This window comes from Harpia harpyja, chromosome 1 (genome assembly GCF_026419915.1).
Source record: "Harpia harpyja isolate bHarHar1 chromosome 1, bHarHar1 primary haplotype, whole genome shotgun sequence".
Classification (NCBI taxonomy): Eukaryota; Metazoa; Chordata; class Aves; order Accipitriformes; family Accipitridae; genus Harpia; species Harpia harpyja.
In genome coordinates, this window is record NC_068940.1 from 53370845 (window position 1) to 53388152 (window position 17308).

General features: G+C 40.4%; 1 protein-coding gene across 8 annotated transcripts in view; it reads right to left on the bottom strand.

Annotated features, from left to right (window-relative positions):
- Positions 1–17308, bottom strand: part of ZDHHC3 (zinc finger DHHC-type palmitoyltransferase 3) — a 36474-nt gene that overhangs the window by 15807 nt on the left and 3359 nt on the right. For all 8 annotated transcript variants that reach the window (XM_052794579.1, XM_052794531.1, XM_052794549.1 and 5 more), the window contains 3 exons: positions 6436–6765; positions 3623–3747; positions 442–538 (listed from right to left, as the gene is read on the bottom strand). In XM_052794579.1, coding sequence (XP_052650539.1) covers positions 442–538; positions 3623–3747; positions 6436–6741 — 528 coding nt within the window. In that variant the 5' untranslated portion in view covers positions 6742–6765. Of the gene's footprint in view, positions 1–441; positions 539–3622; positions 3748–6435; positions 6766–17308 lie in introns of those variants that run through there.

Below are 17308 nucleotides of genomic sequence, written 5' to 3' on the forward strand. Positions count from 1 at the left end.
GCAGGCTTCCCACTCCTCACTTAAGATGCGGCAACAGCTCTTATTATATGATTCCACAAAGGTACTCATACAACTACAACATTTAGGAACCCTACATACAGCCTGGGACCCTACCAGCCACAGTACGGTGTAAAAGGATGGCCCACGCCTCAAAGAGCTCAACACCACGATAAACTACTCACATTCCAAAATAGGGGCCCAACAACTGTCAACGCAAACCTCACAAAACCCTGGCAAATACTTCCTATGATGCCTTTTTCCTGTTGTCATGTTGTGTTTGTTTCCTAATCAGCAAAACAAAAGTCTGCAACAGTTCCCTGTAAAGTTCTTCTGAAACGGGAAAGAAGAGAAAGCCAGCCTTCAGAGCTGTTTCACAGACTACACACAGCATTTCAGCCCTGCCCATTGGACAACCTCAAACACCACTTGCAAAATACTTACTGTAAACAGTACAAAGTACTTCTGGTTATTCTCTCCTACACAGTTATTGACCCACGGGCAGTGATGGTCCATTTTCCGAATACACCTCTTGCAAACACTGAAAGAATACACGTCTTTATTTATAGCACATTTCATTCCTTAGCATAATATTCACATCAGTGGTTCTGGCAAAATATGGTTTGAACAATACATTCAGGCAGATGGAAAAAAAAAAAATCTGTGATTTAATTTAGTTTTAACCTATTTGGTCCATGAAAATGTCCACAAATTAAAACCAAACAAAAACCAGAAAGATATGAAAAGCAGAAATGAATATTTTTCAGAGTTGTTAATAACAGACTAAGGTTTATTTACCAACATCAGCTGGTAGCAGGAACTTGCAAAAAGGAAAATTAAATAAAGCATTAGAAAAGATTCTTGACATCAAGGTAAGCCACAAACTAGCATAAAACAGCTGTGGCAGTCAGTCAGGAAGACAGTACCACAATATACATTCAAGGTAAAATTAGATGTTAAAACACTTCACAAAACCAGACTAATAAAATCAAAATTCAAATTCTTGGCAGCACGCACATTGTGGCTAGAAGTCAAATAATTAAAAGATTATTACTTTGTCTGAACATCATTCTCTTGCTTAGTCAGTAACTGCTTCAACTCACATAATAAAGGAAGTCTTTTTTTCTGCCGCTTCCTCATATGATAGGAGACGAAAGGCAGTCTCCTGATACCACATTGCACAAACAAGCACAGAAATCAAATATGAAAAAACACAAAACCCCCAAACAAACAAACAATAGACCCAGAAAGGAAACAGCCATTCCAGAACAATTCTGGCAGCACTGAAACAGAAAGGATCGAGGGCTCTGCTAATTTTATTTTTCTTCTTGTAACAAAAAATATTTTGACCTCAATATGAACAATAAACTTCAACACCCAAATGCTTAAGGGAAACTCAAACAAAACCATAAACACGTTCTTATGAGCACGTATGAATAAATAATAGAAAACCTCTCCGTCAGAACAGCTTTGCACTCACTCCACATGGCGGGGGGGGGGGGGGCGGGGGGGCGGAATCCCCAAGGATACATGCCATGCCTGAAAAACAAGTGAGTTGCTATAGCCCTGATCCTAAATGAAAGGTTGGTCAGGCAGTCCCCCAGCCTCCTGGCATGGGGCCAGACCAGGAGCTGCTTCTCCTCAGGCAGACACAGGCACCCTGTTACTTGCCAGCCCCAGGTCCAGTGGAAAACAGGAAAAGCCTTGTTTCGCTAGGATAAACAGCCTGAAATGATTTTTGAGCTACATGGGGACTAAAATCAGCTGGCACAGTAAAAAATTTATCTGCCAGATAACATCATACTTCATATGACAAGTATAAATTACTGGTTTAAAAAAAAGGCGGGGGGGGAGGCAGGGCAGGTGGTGTAAAGCAGGAGGATGTCTGTCTCCCTGTGGTCTAATTTACTGCATGCAGATGTGCACACGCTTCCCTTGGGCTCTGAAACAGGTAAGTACCCAAGCAACCCCTTCAACTGCTCCTAGATCCTTGTTCCCCAGAGGGACAACCTGAAGCAGCCAAGCCAAAGACGACATCTGTGAAGGAGATCGCTAAGGCTGAGAGATTTTATTCCATGCATATGGACCAAAAGCAGCTGGATGACAGGCAGAACACAAAACTAGCTGGTAGAAAAGGAAACACAGAAACTAAGACTGAAAACTATAGGCAGCAGGGATTGCCCATACTCAGACACTCTCCCCCTGCTCAACCACGCAGCTTCCAAACGCTGGCAGGAGTAGTTTGCTGGGCATGGGAGACTCACAAAATAGCCTATGAATCAAAAAGCACCCTGGTCCCTCAGGCATACAGCTAGCAGTATCTCCTGCTGATGCATATGCACAGCCTTGATGTGTTGAAGTCCAATAAATTCCCCTACCCCACAAAAAAAGGTTTGACTGAAGATTCTCAACAGCATCAGTACTCAGTGGATCAGTTTCCCAAATCTTAATGTCTAAAAAGTTATCTTAAAGCATAGAAAAAATGGAGACAACGTTTTGTGTTTAGCCAAAGAGTCTCTCTCATTCACCTACACTGCCAGTCATCAGCAAGACAGCATTTTAGATGCGAAGTTTCATTCATAATTGAAGAAGTGTCAGAGGGGATTCTACAGTAGCATTAATAAGTGATAGGCATGATCACATTGCTCCTGCTGAAAACCAACTCCTGATTTTGATTAAAATAAAAAAACCCAACAAAAAAAGCAAAACATTTGCAAACTAAAGCTCTGAAAATAAATATGAAAAATGCAAACAGCAGAACAAGTTTGTTCAGCTCAGTACCACATATTTCTCTCCCCACAAGACCCCTGCACAATCAGCAGTAACCTGGATACGAACTCTCTCAGGATATATTGGTTTTTGAGTAGGTAAGGAAGGGGCACCAGTGCAAACTCATTAACTACTTTTCTGGAAAGCAGGTTTGCTTGCTTGAAAAGCAGAAGAGAATTTTAGGAAGTGGTTATTTTTTTTTTTGCTCACTGCCTTTAGTACTAAAAAGCTCACTACCAGTTACTCTCTTCAGGGAAGTTTATCCCACCGGAAAAACAAAGAACATGACAGATCAGTAGCCATACTGATCTATCACAAAGCACAAAACAAAGTCACAGTACTCAATGAAAATGTGGAAGTCAGAACTCTTAAAAAATATTTACAGTTACCTGAACTTTAGTTTTAACTTAAATATAACTTCTAAACAGAATCTACAGTTAGACAAATGGGTTTGTGAATAAAAACAAAAATAGAAAGGACACTGAACTTTTAAGAGACATCACATTTTATGGATTTCTATGCATTCTGGTATATAATGTCTCTTTTTAAGTCACATGTACATGAAGATTTATGCAATGTCAATTACAGGTCTGGAGTCAAGGAAGCATTCATTTTAAGTGTTTCTCACTTCGCAAGAAGTGGGCCCAGCCTGCTATAGACGAAAACTTCTCTCAGAAAAGGCCTGAGATTTTTTCAGAGAAGCTTGAATGTGCCTGGCACTATTGACAACAGAATTCAGATGCCAATCTCTGAACTTAACCACTCCAGTCTGAGACTCCAATAACAATTTAGATCAAAGCACACTGGGTAATTCTTGAGGTCTTGACAAAAGAGCAATTCTCAGAAAAGACTTTACCTGCAGTGATGTGCTCTGTCAGGTTTGATGCTACAACACTTTGGGCACTTGTAAACCACCTGTCCTGGCTTTAGCTGTAAACTCTCAATGAACTCCTTTGTGGCATTACCTTTGGGTACAGCACCCTGCAGAAAAAAAAACAAACCAGAAGATTAACCTGTGGACATTACAAGTGCTAAGAACAATAGGATGACATAAAACAATGAGAGGGGAGGGAAGAGAAAGAAATAAAAACTTCTCTAAGATCAACAGAGTTTCGGGAAGAGCAAGAAGATTCAAAAAAGAAATTAAAATGAGGTCCTAGTATATGGAACCACATACTTAAACATTATTTTGGTGGTTTGTTTTTTTTAAACATCAGCAAATCCTCACTTAAGCAATCAGTTTTTTGTAATCCTATAGTAACCTTACAATATTTAAGAATCCTCATCCCTCTCTTCACATCTATCAACAAATTTATCATGCCAGTGTTTCATATCACAAACTAGAAACCGCAGATGTTTTATTCCAGTAGAAGCAGCTACTTATGAAGTATCACTGTGTACACTAAGTTGCTGGTAAACGCCTCATGTATTTACAGCTATGCTTCCATTGTGTATTTGTTATTTGTATTAGGGTTTAACATTCAAACAGTGAACACTAAGAAACCTCCCACCTGAATAAGACTAGGCAAAACTTTCTTAGTTGTGCAATTGCCACTTTAAAATTCATGTCTTTAAACAGGTAACGTATTGCTGCTGCAGGAGTCTGGAGTTCAAGAGTTTCTAGCCCTTTTAGGGCTCAAAAAAACCCCCAAAACCCAAAACCAAAGGTCATGAAACATACTGTATTAAATCGGTGCTGGTACATTGGCACAAATGCACCTCTGTGGATCTAAGGCTTTTATACTGAAATAAAAGCAGGGCTGTAACATTTTAACAGATTTCTGATGGAACGGTCTTTTTAACACATCTATACAACCTCCCAACAGCAATAAACAGGAATAATACACATCAATGAGAGAACTGCACATTAAATCATTACTATAAGGCTTTCTTGAGCAGTCTTTGGGTTTTTCCACAAAAACCTCCCAACAGGCCTGATCAATTTAAAAATTACCAAGACCAATTTCCACAAAATGCTACAACTGATGTTCTCTCTCTTTAGTACACAGGAAAGCTCAAAGCCTTAGGAATGTTTTTGGCAAGAATCCACAGGAAGCAGCTCCTGAAAAGCATGACACACATTACCAATTCTGAAGAATTCAGGTGTTCATTTATTTATAATAAGAATTCCTGTTTGTTTGCCTCAGCAGTGCTTTCTGTTTCATTCTGATCCTAGATGTGTCCCTGGTTCCCCATGTCCTGGCAGCCTCCTTCATCCCTGACTCACACTGTCTGCCAGATGTTGCTGCATCCCCTCACTTTATCTTCCCTCCTCCATTTGTTTAGCTGATTTCCTCATAAAAAGCTCTACAAAGAATAGAACAAAAAAATCGGACTGGCTCTCACCATCGACACACAAAAATCCCACCACACGCTAGGAATTAATGTATCCTTTCCCAGTTACTCTGCATAGAGATTGTATCTGCTTCTCCAACACTGCTTGCCCAGTCTGCTTCAGAAAACAGCTTTTGTTTCAAATGAGTTCCTGCTAACTCTGCAAAATAATTCCAGCGACCTGAAGGTCCCTAGGCATTAAAGCCACACAGCATACAATAAGTAACAGCAGCAACAATGAAAACCCCTAGGATATCAACTATATAACAAATTGCTGCAACCCTGTATTCCCAAGTCCACCGGCCGTAATTTTCAGAGCCTCAGCTACTGCTTACAGTTCTGCCCAGCAGCAGTAGCGTGCAATGAATCAGTCTTTACCATAAACTGTGAAATTACCCCAAATCAAGCCATTTCTGCAGTGCTGTGGCCTCTGGGAGAGCTGGAAACTAAGAAACAAAGATTACACTGAATTTTTAATGGCACCTAACAAGGTTTCAAGTAGGAAATGACATTGGGAAGGAATAGAGTATCAGAGGCACACCACCATTCCCAGTAGCAACAAGAAAACTCAGGAGGAAGGAGCCAAGAGGAGTGAGTCTAAGCTTGTTTTTCCTTCCACTGACAAGTGGAGTAGGGGTTTTGAACTGATTCTACTGTCCAGAGGTTAATAAACAAAATACACCATCACACTTCACTCAGAATAAGCACCATGGTACTAAACTCTACCTTCTCACTAGCTGAAAGACAAGAAAGCAGCAGACCAGATCTCTCATAAAGCAATGTCTTACAGAGACATACAAGGGGGTCTTACAACTCTGATGCTTCCCACCTGCCTAAGAACTGTCAGCTCTTAGCAAGCTCGCATAGTATTTATTTCAGCATGGTTCAATAAACTCAACTAAATCACTAGTCTGAGAGATGGTAACATGGCTTTTCAAAACAACACATGTTCTGCTCCACTCTGCTGAAGCAATACTTGCCAAGGCAGACAACCAAAACCAGCTTTTCCAGCTTTCCTGTTTGTCAAGACACAACAGGCTACAAACACGAGATCTGCCACTGGGGAGCAAACAGCGTCAGAGAAATGCTCTCCTTCCCAGTGCAAAAAGAGGAGCTGCTCACACAATGGGAACCTAAAGCTGGGTCCTTGACTTTGCATCTGACTTGAGTGGGATGAGAAATTAGCATACCACATCAGCACCCTCACTCAGCAGGCTGACACACAAAAGTTATTTAAATCTGCCACTCACTCAGCAACTGAGTTACCCAACATCTAGCAGACAAGAAAAACACCGCCTGTTTCTTTCCGAGACATACAGAGAGAGATATACTTACTGGATCTGTCAGCATAGCACGAAAATGTGAAGCCAAAGCGAGGAAAGCCAAGGTGTTGAACAGTGTGCCATTGATGACACTATAAACATAATCTCTTGATGGAACTAGCATGACAAGAAGGACCACAAAGTCGGCATAGAACACCAGCATCCAGGTAACGACAGCACATGCAATACCACAGCCATCTCGAATAAACCACATTGTTCCCAGGGAAGCGCGGCTAGGAGGTGGAACACACTTTTCTGGCTGGAGGTATTCAGGTTTCCTTTCAATATCTCTGAAGCGGTGGACTGGAGTAATCATCATAGGCTATTATGTCCATACTTGCATCTGAAAGACAGTCAGAAACAGTGATCACTGCTTTGCAAGACATGTAGACCTCTGTTCGCATAATGGCATGGGGATCCCATGGGAAATTCCAAACTGCAGAAAGTGAGTTGAAAAAGCAGAAAAGATAAATAAACCAAACACAAAATAGTGCATTTGGAAACCAGACTCTTGCGCTTACCAGAACACTTCTTACTCAGAAGACTCTTTAAGTGCTTTTAAGACTTGCTTAATTACACATTAAATCCACCTGTGTGCCACCTCCACCCCTCCAGAGGAAAGGCAACAAGCATTTTAATGCAGAGAAAGTGGTCAGGTAGGTGCCAACAGGAGCTGCCACAGCAGGAACTGAAGCAAGAACTGGATACTGTCACATGAGGAAAAAAGGAAAGACGTGGCACAGCTGGCAGGGTCCCTTTTTTCTGCGTCAGACCTGGGGAAGGGAAGGGTCTCTCCTACAGACACTGGGAAGCTTAGCAAGTGGAAGAGGTTTCCCTTCTCCTTAACCATTGACTCATGGCTTTGGGGTAACTGCAAAACCAAACCACTGTGAAGTAGCAGTGACAGGAACTGCTGAAGAAGCAACCCAGGCAAAGATCTTGACAGGAATTTCTAGTCTTGGCTGGAGGATGCTCTTCCTGAACAACAGCTATCCCACTCTCACCTCCTCCTTCGGCCTTATGTCCCTTGTAAGTCTTCTGCTTTGCCATGCTTCTCCCACCACCTTTGCTCCATCTCTCAATGGCATTTGTTTTAGCTCCCCTTTAGCACTTCTAGCCAACTCCACTCCACTGTAATAAGGGCACTAACAGGACACTTGCTGCCATTGCCCTGTCCTCTCTGCCTCTGCCAGGCACCTTGTCTACCCAGAGGGTAAGGTCCATCTTGAGCCAGAAACTGTACTACTCCAAGTATGCACAGCACTTACTGTAGTTTCAGTGTAACTCCCACCAAACGCAGGCATTTGAGAAAACAAAAAAGGTGCTCATAAGACTTTGGCAGGCAATCAGTCAACCTGCACTGTGAACACACACCACTCAATGTTAGAGCACACCTGGAATGCTGCGCTTTAAAAGCGGCTCTTTATACACCCAGCAACTTCTTCCAAAGACACTTAACAGGGTATTTGCACAATGCTCCAAAAGCTCAAAACCAATACAATCCATACATAAAGACCCACCTTCTTCAAAAATGGATACAATAATTTTGCTACCAAATACACTGAACTGCATATACCTAAACAGAAGGGTTCAGCCTCCTATTTCAACATGTAAGGATTATTCTCATTTCTTTGCAAAAAAAATAGAACGCATTTTTCCATTTTAATTCAGAGAAAGGGAGACAATGTTCACTGTTAATTATGTTTTCTGCCAAAAAAGTTCATACTAAAGCAATTTTTGTGTTTAATTGTTAAAAAAGTGCCACTGTTGCCTATACAAAATGGATAAATTTTACAGAAAACACAGTGAGAGGATCACAAAAGTACCTAGGACCTTAAACTTCTCTCAAAACTTTTATGGCTAAGTTCTGTTGAGTACAAGGAGAAAGCTCTATTTTGCATAACACCGACCTAAACTGAGATGCTATCGCCCCTACCTAGACAGCAAAGGAGATGATAGTTTGCTTTCTAGTTGTTATTTCAAGAGGACCAAATTCATAAGAGGACAATTAGCCTCCCATAGCCAAAGAGTAAGGTTATTAATGAGCAGGATGATTAATTAAATACAAGCACAGAAGTGATGAGCTTGTGCATGTTAGTGCAAGTGATATGGAAGAGAGGTGACTGGAACTGCTATTGCCACAGTGAGAGGCAAAAGCCAGGAGAGCAAAGTTACTAGGTGCACAGAAGTGGATGAATTAGACCGTTTACAATATTTGTTTTCTAACATAACTGGTATAAATAAACTAGGAGAATTAGGTATTTTCTTATATTTCTGCTTTTAGCATTTAGTATACTGCCAGGTGAGAGTGTTTAAGATGTTTTATGAATCTGAAGAAAGTCACATGGATTAATGGTAAAGCATATCAGTCTTACACTTATACATACATCACACAGAACAGAAAAATCAGGATAAAAATGTGCACGTGTGGATCTCATTTACATTGGCAAGGAAAAAAACAACCAACCTCTCCTCAATCACAAAATTCACATACCACATTATAATTACTTTGTATTTTAACCACAGCTATAATTTAGCCTCATGACTCCTGATACTTAGGGAGACAAGCTATATAATTTTCAGAAACAGTGATTACCCAAACAATCTGGTGGTCTAAGTTCAGATATATCTATACCTACTAGTAAATCCATACCTTTTCCCCAGTTTTTCACAATTTCTCTGAGGACGCTTAGGTATTCACATTCACACAGACTTAACAAGTATTTTAAAGACTCAATCCCTCCCCCAAGGAAATAGGTTAACCTTCATTGCATTATTTAATAATCTTATTAAAATTGTTATGCTGGTTTGCCAGCTCAAAATAAAGCTGACATAATTAAAGACTCATGCCTGGCAACAATGTTTATTTGACAGTAACATCATATTGCATTAAAAAATACGAAAGAAAACAGTAATTTAGGTGTTTGATTTTCAAACGGAAGTCTTCGACTTGACACATCAGGTGCAGTAACAAGCTGGTATAGTCCTGAACACAGACTTTCAGGATTTTTTGCCTAGACTGTGAGCCTTTCTCCACCCTCACCCCGAGGTTTTGTTTCCCAAAGCAAAGGAATGAAACAATCACAGGAAAAGCAAACTCCTATTTAACAGAGGAATTAGTTTGACAAGTCACCTTAAGGCCAGTATTAGTAGAGACTGACTGAAAGCTAGACAAATACGCAGTGATTAAACTGTGGGTTTAGTCCTGAACAGCACACTTCAGCAGTCAAATAAAAATTAATCTCTCTTGCAAATGCAGGAAGTGGTTCCACTCTAGTAAGAGTTCTACAGCTCTCTCTCAGAAATATTATTGAGCTGAATTGGAGGGAGAAAAAACCCCCACAAACCTATTGCTGTGTAACTGTCTAAGGAGAAACTGGAAGGAGCCTTGAGACACCTCAGCCTGAAAGTCTGAGGACTCGTTTCTGCAGTGCAGTAAGGAAGCAGTTAAGAGGATAGAGCACAGGCCTCCAATTCGGACTTCCGGCTGGAGGACAAATTTGTTATTTAATGCCCTTTGTTATTTAATGCTTGCTTTAGAGGCATCATCAGACAACAAAATGAAAAAATCAGTAATCAGTACATAAACACCATTCATTATTTGAGAAATATGTGTGTGTTTTAGTGTACATTATCTTAAGAGTCAAGTTACTGCAGCTTAGAGTCTCAGCCTCTCTTCTACACAATTTGTTTAGGTTTGGGGGTTTTTTAATTCCCTGTTCTTAACATACACAAACATCTGTTTTTGTTTATGTTGTCCAACCTGGTATTTTCATATAAACAATAAAAAAAAAAAAAAGATTGTGGGGGGAGGAAGCAGTAACTTGCCCTAACTGGTCTGGCCTTCAATCATGCCGCATATGAACTTAATTTGTAACACACAGATGGAATATGTCAGTTCCTCCTGCTCTGGAGCAAACAATATGTAAACAATGAAGGCAAAGGGCTTAAGGACTTAATCACAGTGTCAGGCTACAAGAGAGGCCACTAGGTAAGTGTGAGATACAATGACAACACACACATCAATTTAGGTTAACGACATGTCAGAGCAAAGACTTTTTCTTCTTTTTTATCTGGAAGGCATTTGGCATTACAGGAATAATAAAAAAAACATGATACACATATTAGAAATGCAAATAAAACGCATTAAAATCCACTTCCTGCTACAATGGACACTTAAAATATGCTATTACACCCTATATAAACTAAATAACTGTCTTTTGACCTGCCATAAGCCATGTAAAAGATCTATTTTTTAATGCCCTGTGACTGCCAAAGAACGCATTAAGAATGAACTAATGAATGATGTGAGCCCTCACCCAATGTGTACGTGAAAGCTAACTGAGGTTCTGATGTTACAAAACTTAAACCAAGCTTAATGCCATCGTCAACCTGCTGATTTTCATGCAATTACTCATGCAAGTAAAGTCAAGCACATGGGTATGACTTGCAAAACTACAGTATTACTATGCACATTGCAACCATTTCCTCTATCGGAAGTCTATTAACATTAAAGTTTGGGAAGAGGTTACATTTTGTCATATGAACTAAGTGAATTTCAAGTTCTGCCAATTACAGGAAAACAATCGGAGAAAAAAAGAAAAAGAAAAAGAGTGAGACCAGGGCAGATCACAGGCATTTTTTGAGGTTTTCAGTTTGGGGTTTTATATACTTTAAAGAGATACTTCAGAATAGCTTTTATGAGACAGACTTCATTGACAGTATTTTGAGAGCTGACAAACAACACCGAAGTTAACTTTTACTGTCATCAAAAGGAAGCAAACATACATAACCAGTCACGTTATATTCATGACAGCTAAACTAGGCGAGCTAGATCCACAGGACAGGATGTCCCTTTAAATAAAACCAACAAACTCCAGATCGATAGGAACTGCAAGAGAGGTCATTTTGAAGTTTGTTTCATTTTTCTGTACATAAAACTGCCTTGATTAAAACACTGCATATTTAATCTTCCTTTGCAACAGAAATGAGAGAAAGTGTGTTTTCTAACTAACAGGGTATTTACCTATGCTTCTCCTGCCACACTTTCATACAGCCCAATCTAACAACAAGCCTGTCAAAACTTACTAAAACAAGTTCTAGCAGGGAAAATAAGGCGATATTAGTATTCATATATTTTTTCCTAATGGCTCCTGCAAGGCCTAAAAAGCTTTATCTGATCAGCAGGAGTGTAAAAAAACAGCCCAGCTATGCTGAGAATTTTTGGCAGCCTCCTGCAGATGCATCCAGATATCCATCAACATGGCAGTTTCCAACCCCTGGTTTACAAAACTCGGAGGGTCAGTGGGACATTTTCAACAGGTCTGTGAAAGACTGCTAAAAAAAGCAAGCCTATTATTAGCAGGCTTAAATTTGCTATAGAGAGCTGTACTTCGATTGGAATATTTTCAGGACTCCACACATGGTTAAAAAAACCCAAACAAACAAACAAAACAAACCTAAGCCAAATCCAAAACCCCAAACAGGTCAAAAACTACTCCTCTTGGGTTAAAATGGCAAAAGCAATAGGGAAGGATCAGGCATGGAGCTTAACGCTGTGCTGACGGGACACCTGATGACTCAGATCAAAATATCACAGGGCAAAGCCAGTACTGCTAGCCCTACTCCAGCCCCCCAGGAGCAGGTAACGGGATTATGCCCAGCACAAATAAATTTTCATTTTTCTTCTGGAAATTCAGGCCATGTTAAGAAGTACAGTTTCAGCCTAAGTACTACATTCCAGCTATGGATTTGCTTTTAGTATGACAAAGGTCTCTGATTCCCCTGAAACCTTTGGCTACTGAAGTCATGCAATTTCAACAGTTTCAGATCCCATACTGAAGAAAAACGGCATAAAGAAATCATTAAGTGAATGACATCAAATCCATTTAAAATAATCTTAAAAAAAAATTAAAAGGCTTAAAACAAATATGTGTTTTCTGAGGCTAAATGCACAGGCTTGGATTACCTGCCTTGGAAAGAGAGCACACAAACCAGATGGTAACCCAGTTATAACATTATTCTATACACAAAGGGAGTAAGTGGCTATATTACAATGCTGCTTTATAGTCACAGTTGAGAAAACTGTTTATATCATTAACTATTTTGATGAATCATAATTTATTATTTTTTATTTTTATTTATTGTTTTGAAGAGGCCATGCGTGAACAAGACCTTAGTAAAAATGGATCACACTAAAATCATACTTTTATCATCTTTATTAGAGGGGAAGATTCAACTGAAGTGCTGCATTTCTGAAGAATACTTTTGAACGTGAGTATGAATACGTAGAGGGAACTTCTCCCTAAGGAGAGCAGGGGGAGGTGGAAATTACCTCAAAGACATCTGTCAGATTTAGAAACTCCATCCTGAGGGCCTGGATTGGGCTGAGAGTGACAGGCTCAAGGGAGATGCAGCCACATAAGGCACAAACCCCACAGTTCTCCTCTCATTTACATCAGTTTAAACAAAAAGCAACTTCAACAGTGCCACAGGAATTCCATTAGTAGAACTGTAAGGAAAATAAGGCCACGTTTTCTCAATTAAAAACATGGTTTTTTTGGTATCCTAATGTTTGTGGTACACCATCTCTCAGGACAGATGGTAACAGCTTCCTGGTTAATGTCTGTATCATTTCTGTTTAACTAATGGATATGTATTGTATAAATAAATTATAATGCAATAAAGACTGACCTAAGAGCCTGAGTTATCTGTTAAGTGATGGCACCCCCACCTACACGGCCTGTCAGCTGCTAGCCTGAGCAAAGGAGAGAAGACAAAGACAATGAAGTTACTGTCCAAGGTACATAAACACTGGACCACGATGGATGAGTGACAAAATTGGGGCAACATCTAGGAACAGGACACAAGGCACAAGGGCAACAGAGATTACGGTCAGACTTGGATCTGACTTGGTCGATCACAAAGTTAGTGATCTTAATAAGCTTTTGATCAGAGATGGAAGGCACTTTATAAAACTGTTATTAAGTATGAACCATTACAAAATAACTTATGGTAACTTTTTAACTATCAGAGCTGCAATGGCGACAGAGAAATTCTGTCACTTCAATCTTACAGTTTCCCAATAGACTAAATACACGCAAGCTACTTAACCTATGTAAAAAGAGAAATGTTAATCCTGAACATATAAATACAAACCAGCTTTGTGGCATTGCCACCTATCTGGACTAAGTATCGGAAGGAAAGAGCAGTCTTGCAGAAGGGACTGCACTGGGAAACAGAAAACAACAAATGGGGGTGTCGTGTCATGCTTTCCCACAGCACTGCAGTTATCCTGAACAGCCAGCCTTATGAGAGACAAAACAGGAGAAGTTGCCCCAGTCTTCTAGACAGCTTTGCAATTTTGATGCTGACTCAGGACTTAAAACAGCAAGCCACTGGATTAAGGGAATGTAAATTCTAAATTTGCCCTGTATCAACATTTAGGGAAAAAAAAAAAAAAAAGGAAAGACAAAAATTTAAGGGGGAAGGTTTGTCTATACAACTGGTATTATATTTAGCATCTATTTTAAAAACTACACTGCTTTCATGGCATAAGGAATGTATTTTCCAGAGAAGCAGAAGACTTGCAGCTTTACAGTTTTGATCATAATAAGAAGCTGGCAGAACCATCCTAGTCTAAAAAAGTATTCTGAATATTACCTTTCAAGGCAGAAAGAGCACTTTAACTATCAGAGATACCTTTTCACTCAGATGGTCTAACCCAGGATTTGGTTCTCACCCGCTTCTGCTACAGCCCCCCCTTCACAAGCATGAACAAGTCAGTCTCTCCGTATTTTTTTCCCGCGCTTGTAGTCTACACTTCTTCCCTACCATATAGGTGTAGGGAAGATACAGGTATGAAGGCTGTAAGGCATTTAGATTTTAAATCCAAATACTACACCTAAGCAGATATCTAGACCAAATACAGAAAATACACAGGGCATACATTAAAATACCACATTAATAAAACAGAGACCAAAAATTTATCACCTCTATCCTGAAAAGGCCTGAAGTTAAAATCACGACTGTCATGATCCACCTTTGTGATGTTAAGAGTTAGCCTAGAAGAAGCCTATGCTGCTACTTCAGAGAACTGGAAAAACCTGCACGTTCAAAGCTGCTGTATGTTAAAGCTTTTGAAATGTAGTAAAGAACTCATGTGTTGGCAAACTAAGTACTTCTTGTTTCGCTCACTGTTGCACTAGCAAGCACAAGGGATCCCCGTCTCCATAAAAAAATACAGTTTCTGTGCGTAAACATTAATTCTGTTATCCTTCAAAACACAGAGTTGGAGACCAGACTAACTGCAATACACAGTATATTGCTTATCTATTCTTTGCTATATTGGACATCAGTAATTCAAGTAGTCGTTGTAAAGAACAAAGATGTGTATCGCATTACTATCTCCCTTTATCACCTGCTATAGCCCTCTCTGTATATATGGTATGGTACTACTGCCTTCCCACTAGGACTGTATGTTTCAGGTTTTGGTTTTTTTTTTTTCTTAAATAGCATAGTACTTCACACTACCTTTATTCACTGTTATTGTTTCAACTTGAGCCCATTTGTTTTAACTTCTGCATGCCGCACCACCGTTGATTGGTCACCCCTGTCAGTTCTGCGTTATTGCAAAACTCAAAGCTGAACTTCAGAAACACGCCATCCACCACCGGCTTAGCAGCAAAAAACATCAACAAGGGCCTCGCGTTTCCTCCCATTCAACATTCCTCTGTTGTCCAAGGGCATTAACACTGAGTTTTCTGTGTCCTTGTTTTACTTGCTATTACAGCTCCTGGAACAGTGAATCCCAACATTTTTTCAGCTGTGCTCTAGCCTTCCTTCTCATTTCTCTACTTTCCCATCCCTATCCTCTGCTTTTTAAATTTTTTTCCTCCTTGCACTCCTATTCCTTCTTCTTTAACAGTACCAGTTCCATATGGTCACCTTGTAACCTGGTGGGGTGCAGAGATACAGCGCTATAAGCCGAGATAAATCTCTCTCCAGTCTCCCGAAGCACTCCCAAGCACCCCCCCCCAACCCTGGGGGCACAGCCAGAAGCAGGCGAAAGGAGTTAACATGCCAGTGCTCCTGTGGAGTAAGAGCCAGCACCTAGCTGCACCTTGCCTGTAACACCTTGCACCTCAGTAGCTGGGAACTACTGCTGTATGAGGAGGTCTTTGGCACCCACAGCCTGCAGAGGCAAGCTGGCTCGCTCTTTTGGACTCCCTCTCAAAAGGACGATGTGTAAAGTGTTACTGGCAATCTTGCTGCACTGCAGTTCCAGTGAAGTTACAGGCTATCTTTTTTTCTTATTGTCTGCACAACCCAGAAAATACGCAGCTCTAAACGGGAAAGCTTTAACTTCTCATTTTCTCTAACGCAACCTTAAGTTTCAGATTAGTTACATGTACAAGTCAAGTATGATGTTCCTGGTACCACCATTCACATCTGGTTTGCTTCAACCAGCTAAGCACAGGAGAGGGAAAATAAAAACTGACAACAAGCTTTTCTGTCTTGTCATGTTTTACACTACCTGCTGTCTTCTCTCAGGAAGGCAGAAAAACTATTCCAGAATATTGCCCTAAGAAAAAGATCATGTCTACACCGCAGAGGGACCAGGGAAAACCATAAGCTCAGTCAATTAACATCTGCAGAGATTGGCTGAGCTACAGCCAAGCCATTTTCAGACTGACGCCACTGTGGGTGCCCATCACCCACCCTGTAGTCTCCTCTACAGGAGAGATATCCCATTATAGATGTATGGGAAATGTCTGCAGGAGCAAGCTTCATGGCTCCACAAGCACATTTCCCTGAAATAACGCAACACATGGGTTTAAACTGCATTGACTACGCAACATGGTTAGCTCCTATTCTACTGGAGATGCACAGCAACCCACCCATCAAGAAAAGTAAATTCACCTTAGATAAAAGAGATTCACCAAAGCTGAGTTACCATTGCCCAGGCTACACACATACTGCCAAAGACTATCAGTTGCTCCTCTTTGCTGACACAAAGGAAACTGCCCAGGAGAGACACATAACTACTTGGGCACAGCAGACCTGCATCTGCTGAGGAATTAAGCATTCAACTTCTTGCAACCTGCTCCCAATAGTTGGATTAAATTACATTTTTACATTTTTGTCTACTACCAAACAAGCAATTTCAAACTGAAATACACACTCTGCCTGTAACTACACCACCTAAAATGAAAACTAAAAAGGAAGCAGAAACATACACAAAAAATACCCAATAGATGTAAAATGTTGCAACAAATATTTTAGCTTTTAGGCAGACCTTACATTTGTCCTTTTATAAACCTGTAACCACATGGAGCTTTGGGTCGCTCCTTCTAACTCTCAATGAGCATTCAGTCAGACACAACTTACTACCACAAGCAGCTCCCACTGGTATGACAAATACTATTGCATCAGTGAGACAGCACTAAGAGCTATCTGACAGAGTCGTCGTGTTTGAAGGACCGGATCTTTATTGCATGTGGGGCTGCATTTCTAAAGACATATGAATTAACGTGTGGCTCCCCTTATAATGACTCTTATCACTGAAACACCTATGACACTATACAAAGGACTTATTTGTTGCTTTCACTAAGCAAAGAAAACCACGGTAGTCACTAAAGCCTTGCTATCTACACCACCAGACATCAGAGGCAGTCACTCACTGCACCCTGCCAGCCCCTTCTCTGAGATTCCGCTGTATCAGAACGACCACCTGAATTTGGGCTCCTTTCCTACCAATCTAACATCACACACCTTTGCTGTGTCAGGGGGCTGGCGCACAATCTCCCTCTTGCATGCTGAAAAACATCGTTTATCTTTTCTGAATCAGGATCAAAGGAAGGAGATCTAAACGAGCTCTGGTGTCC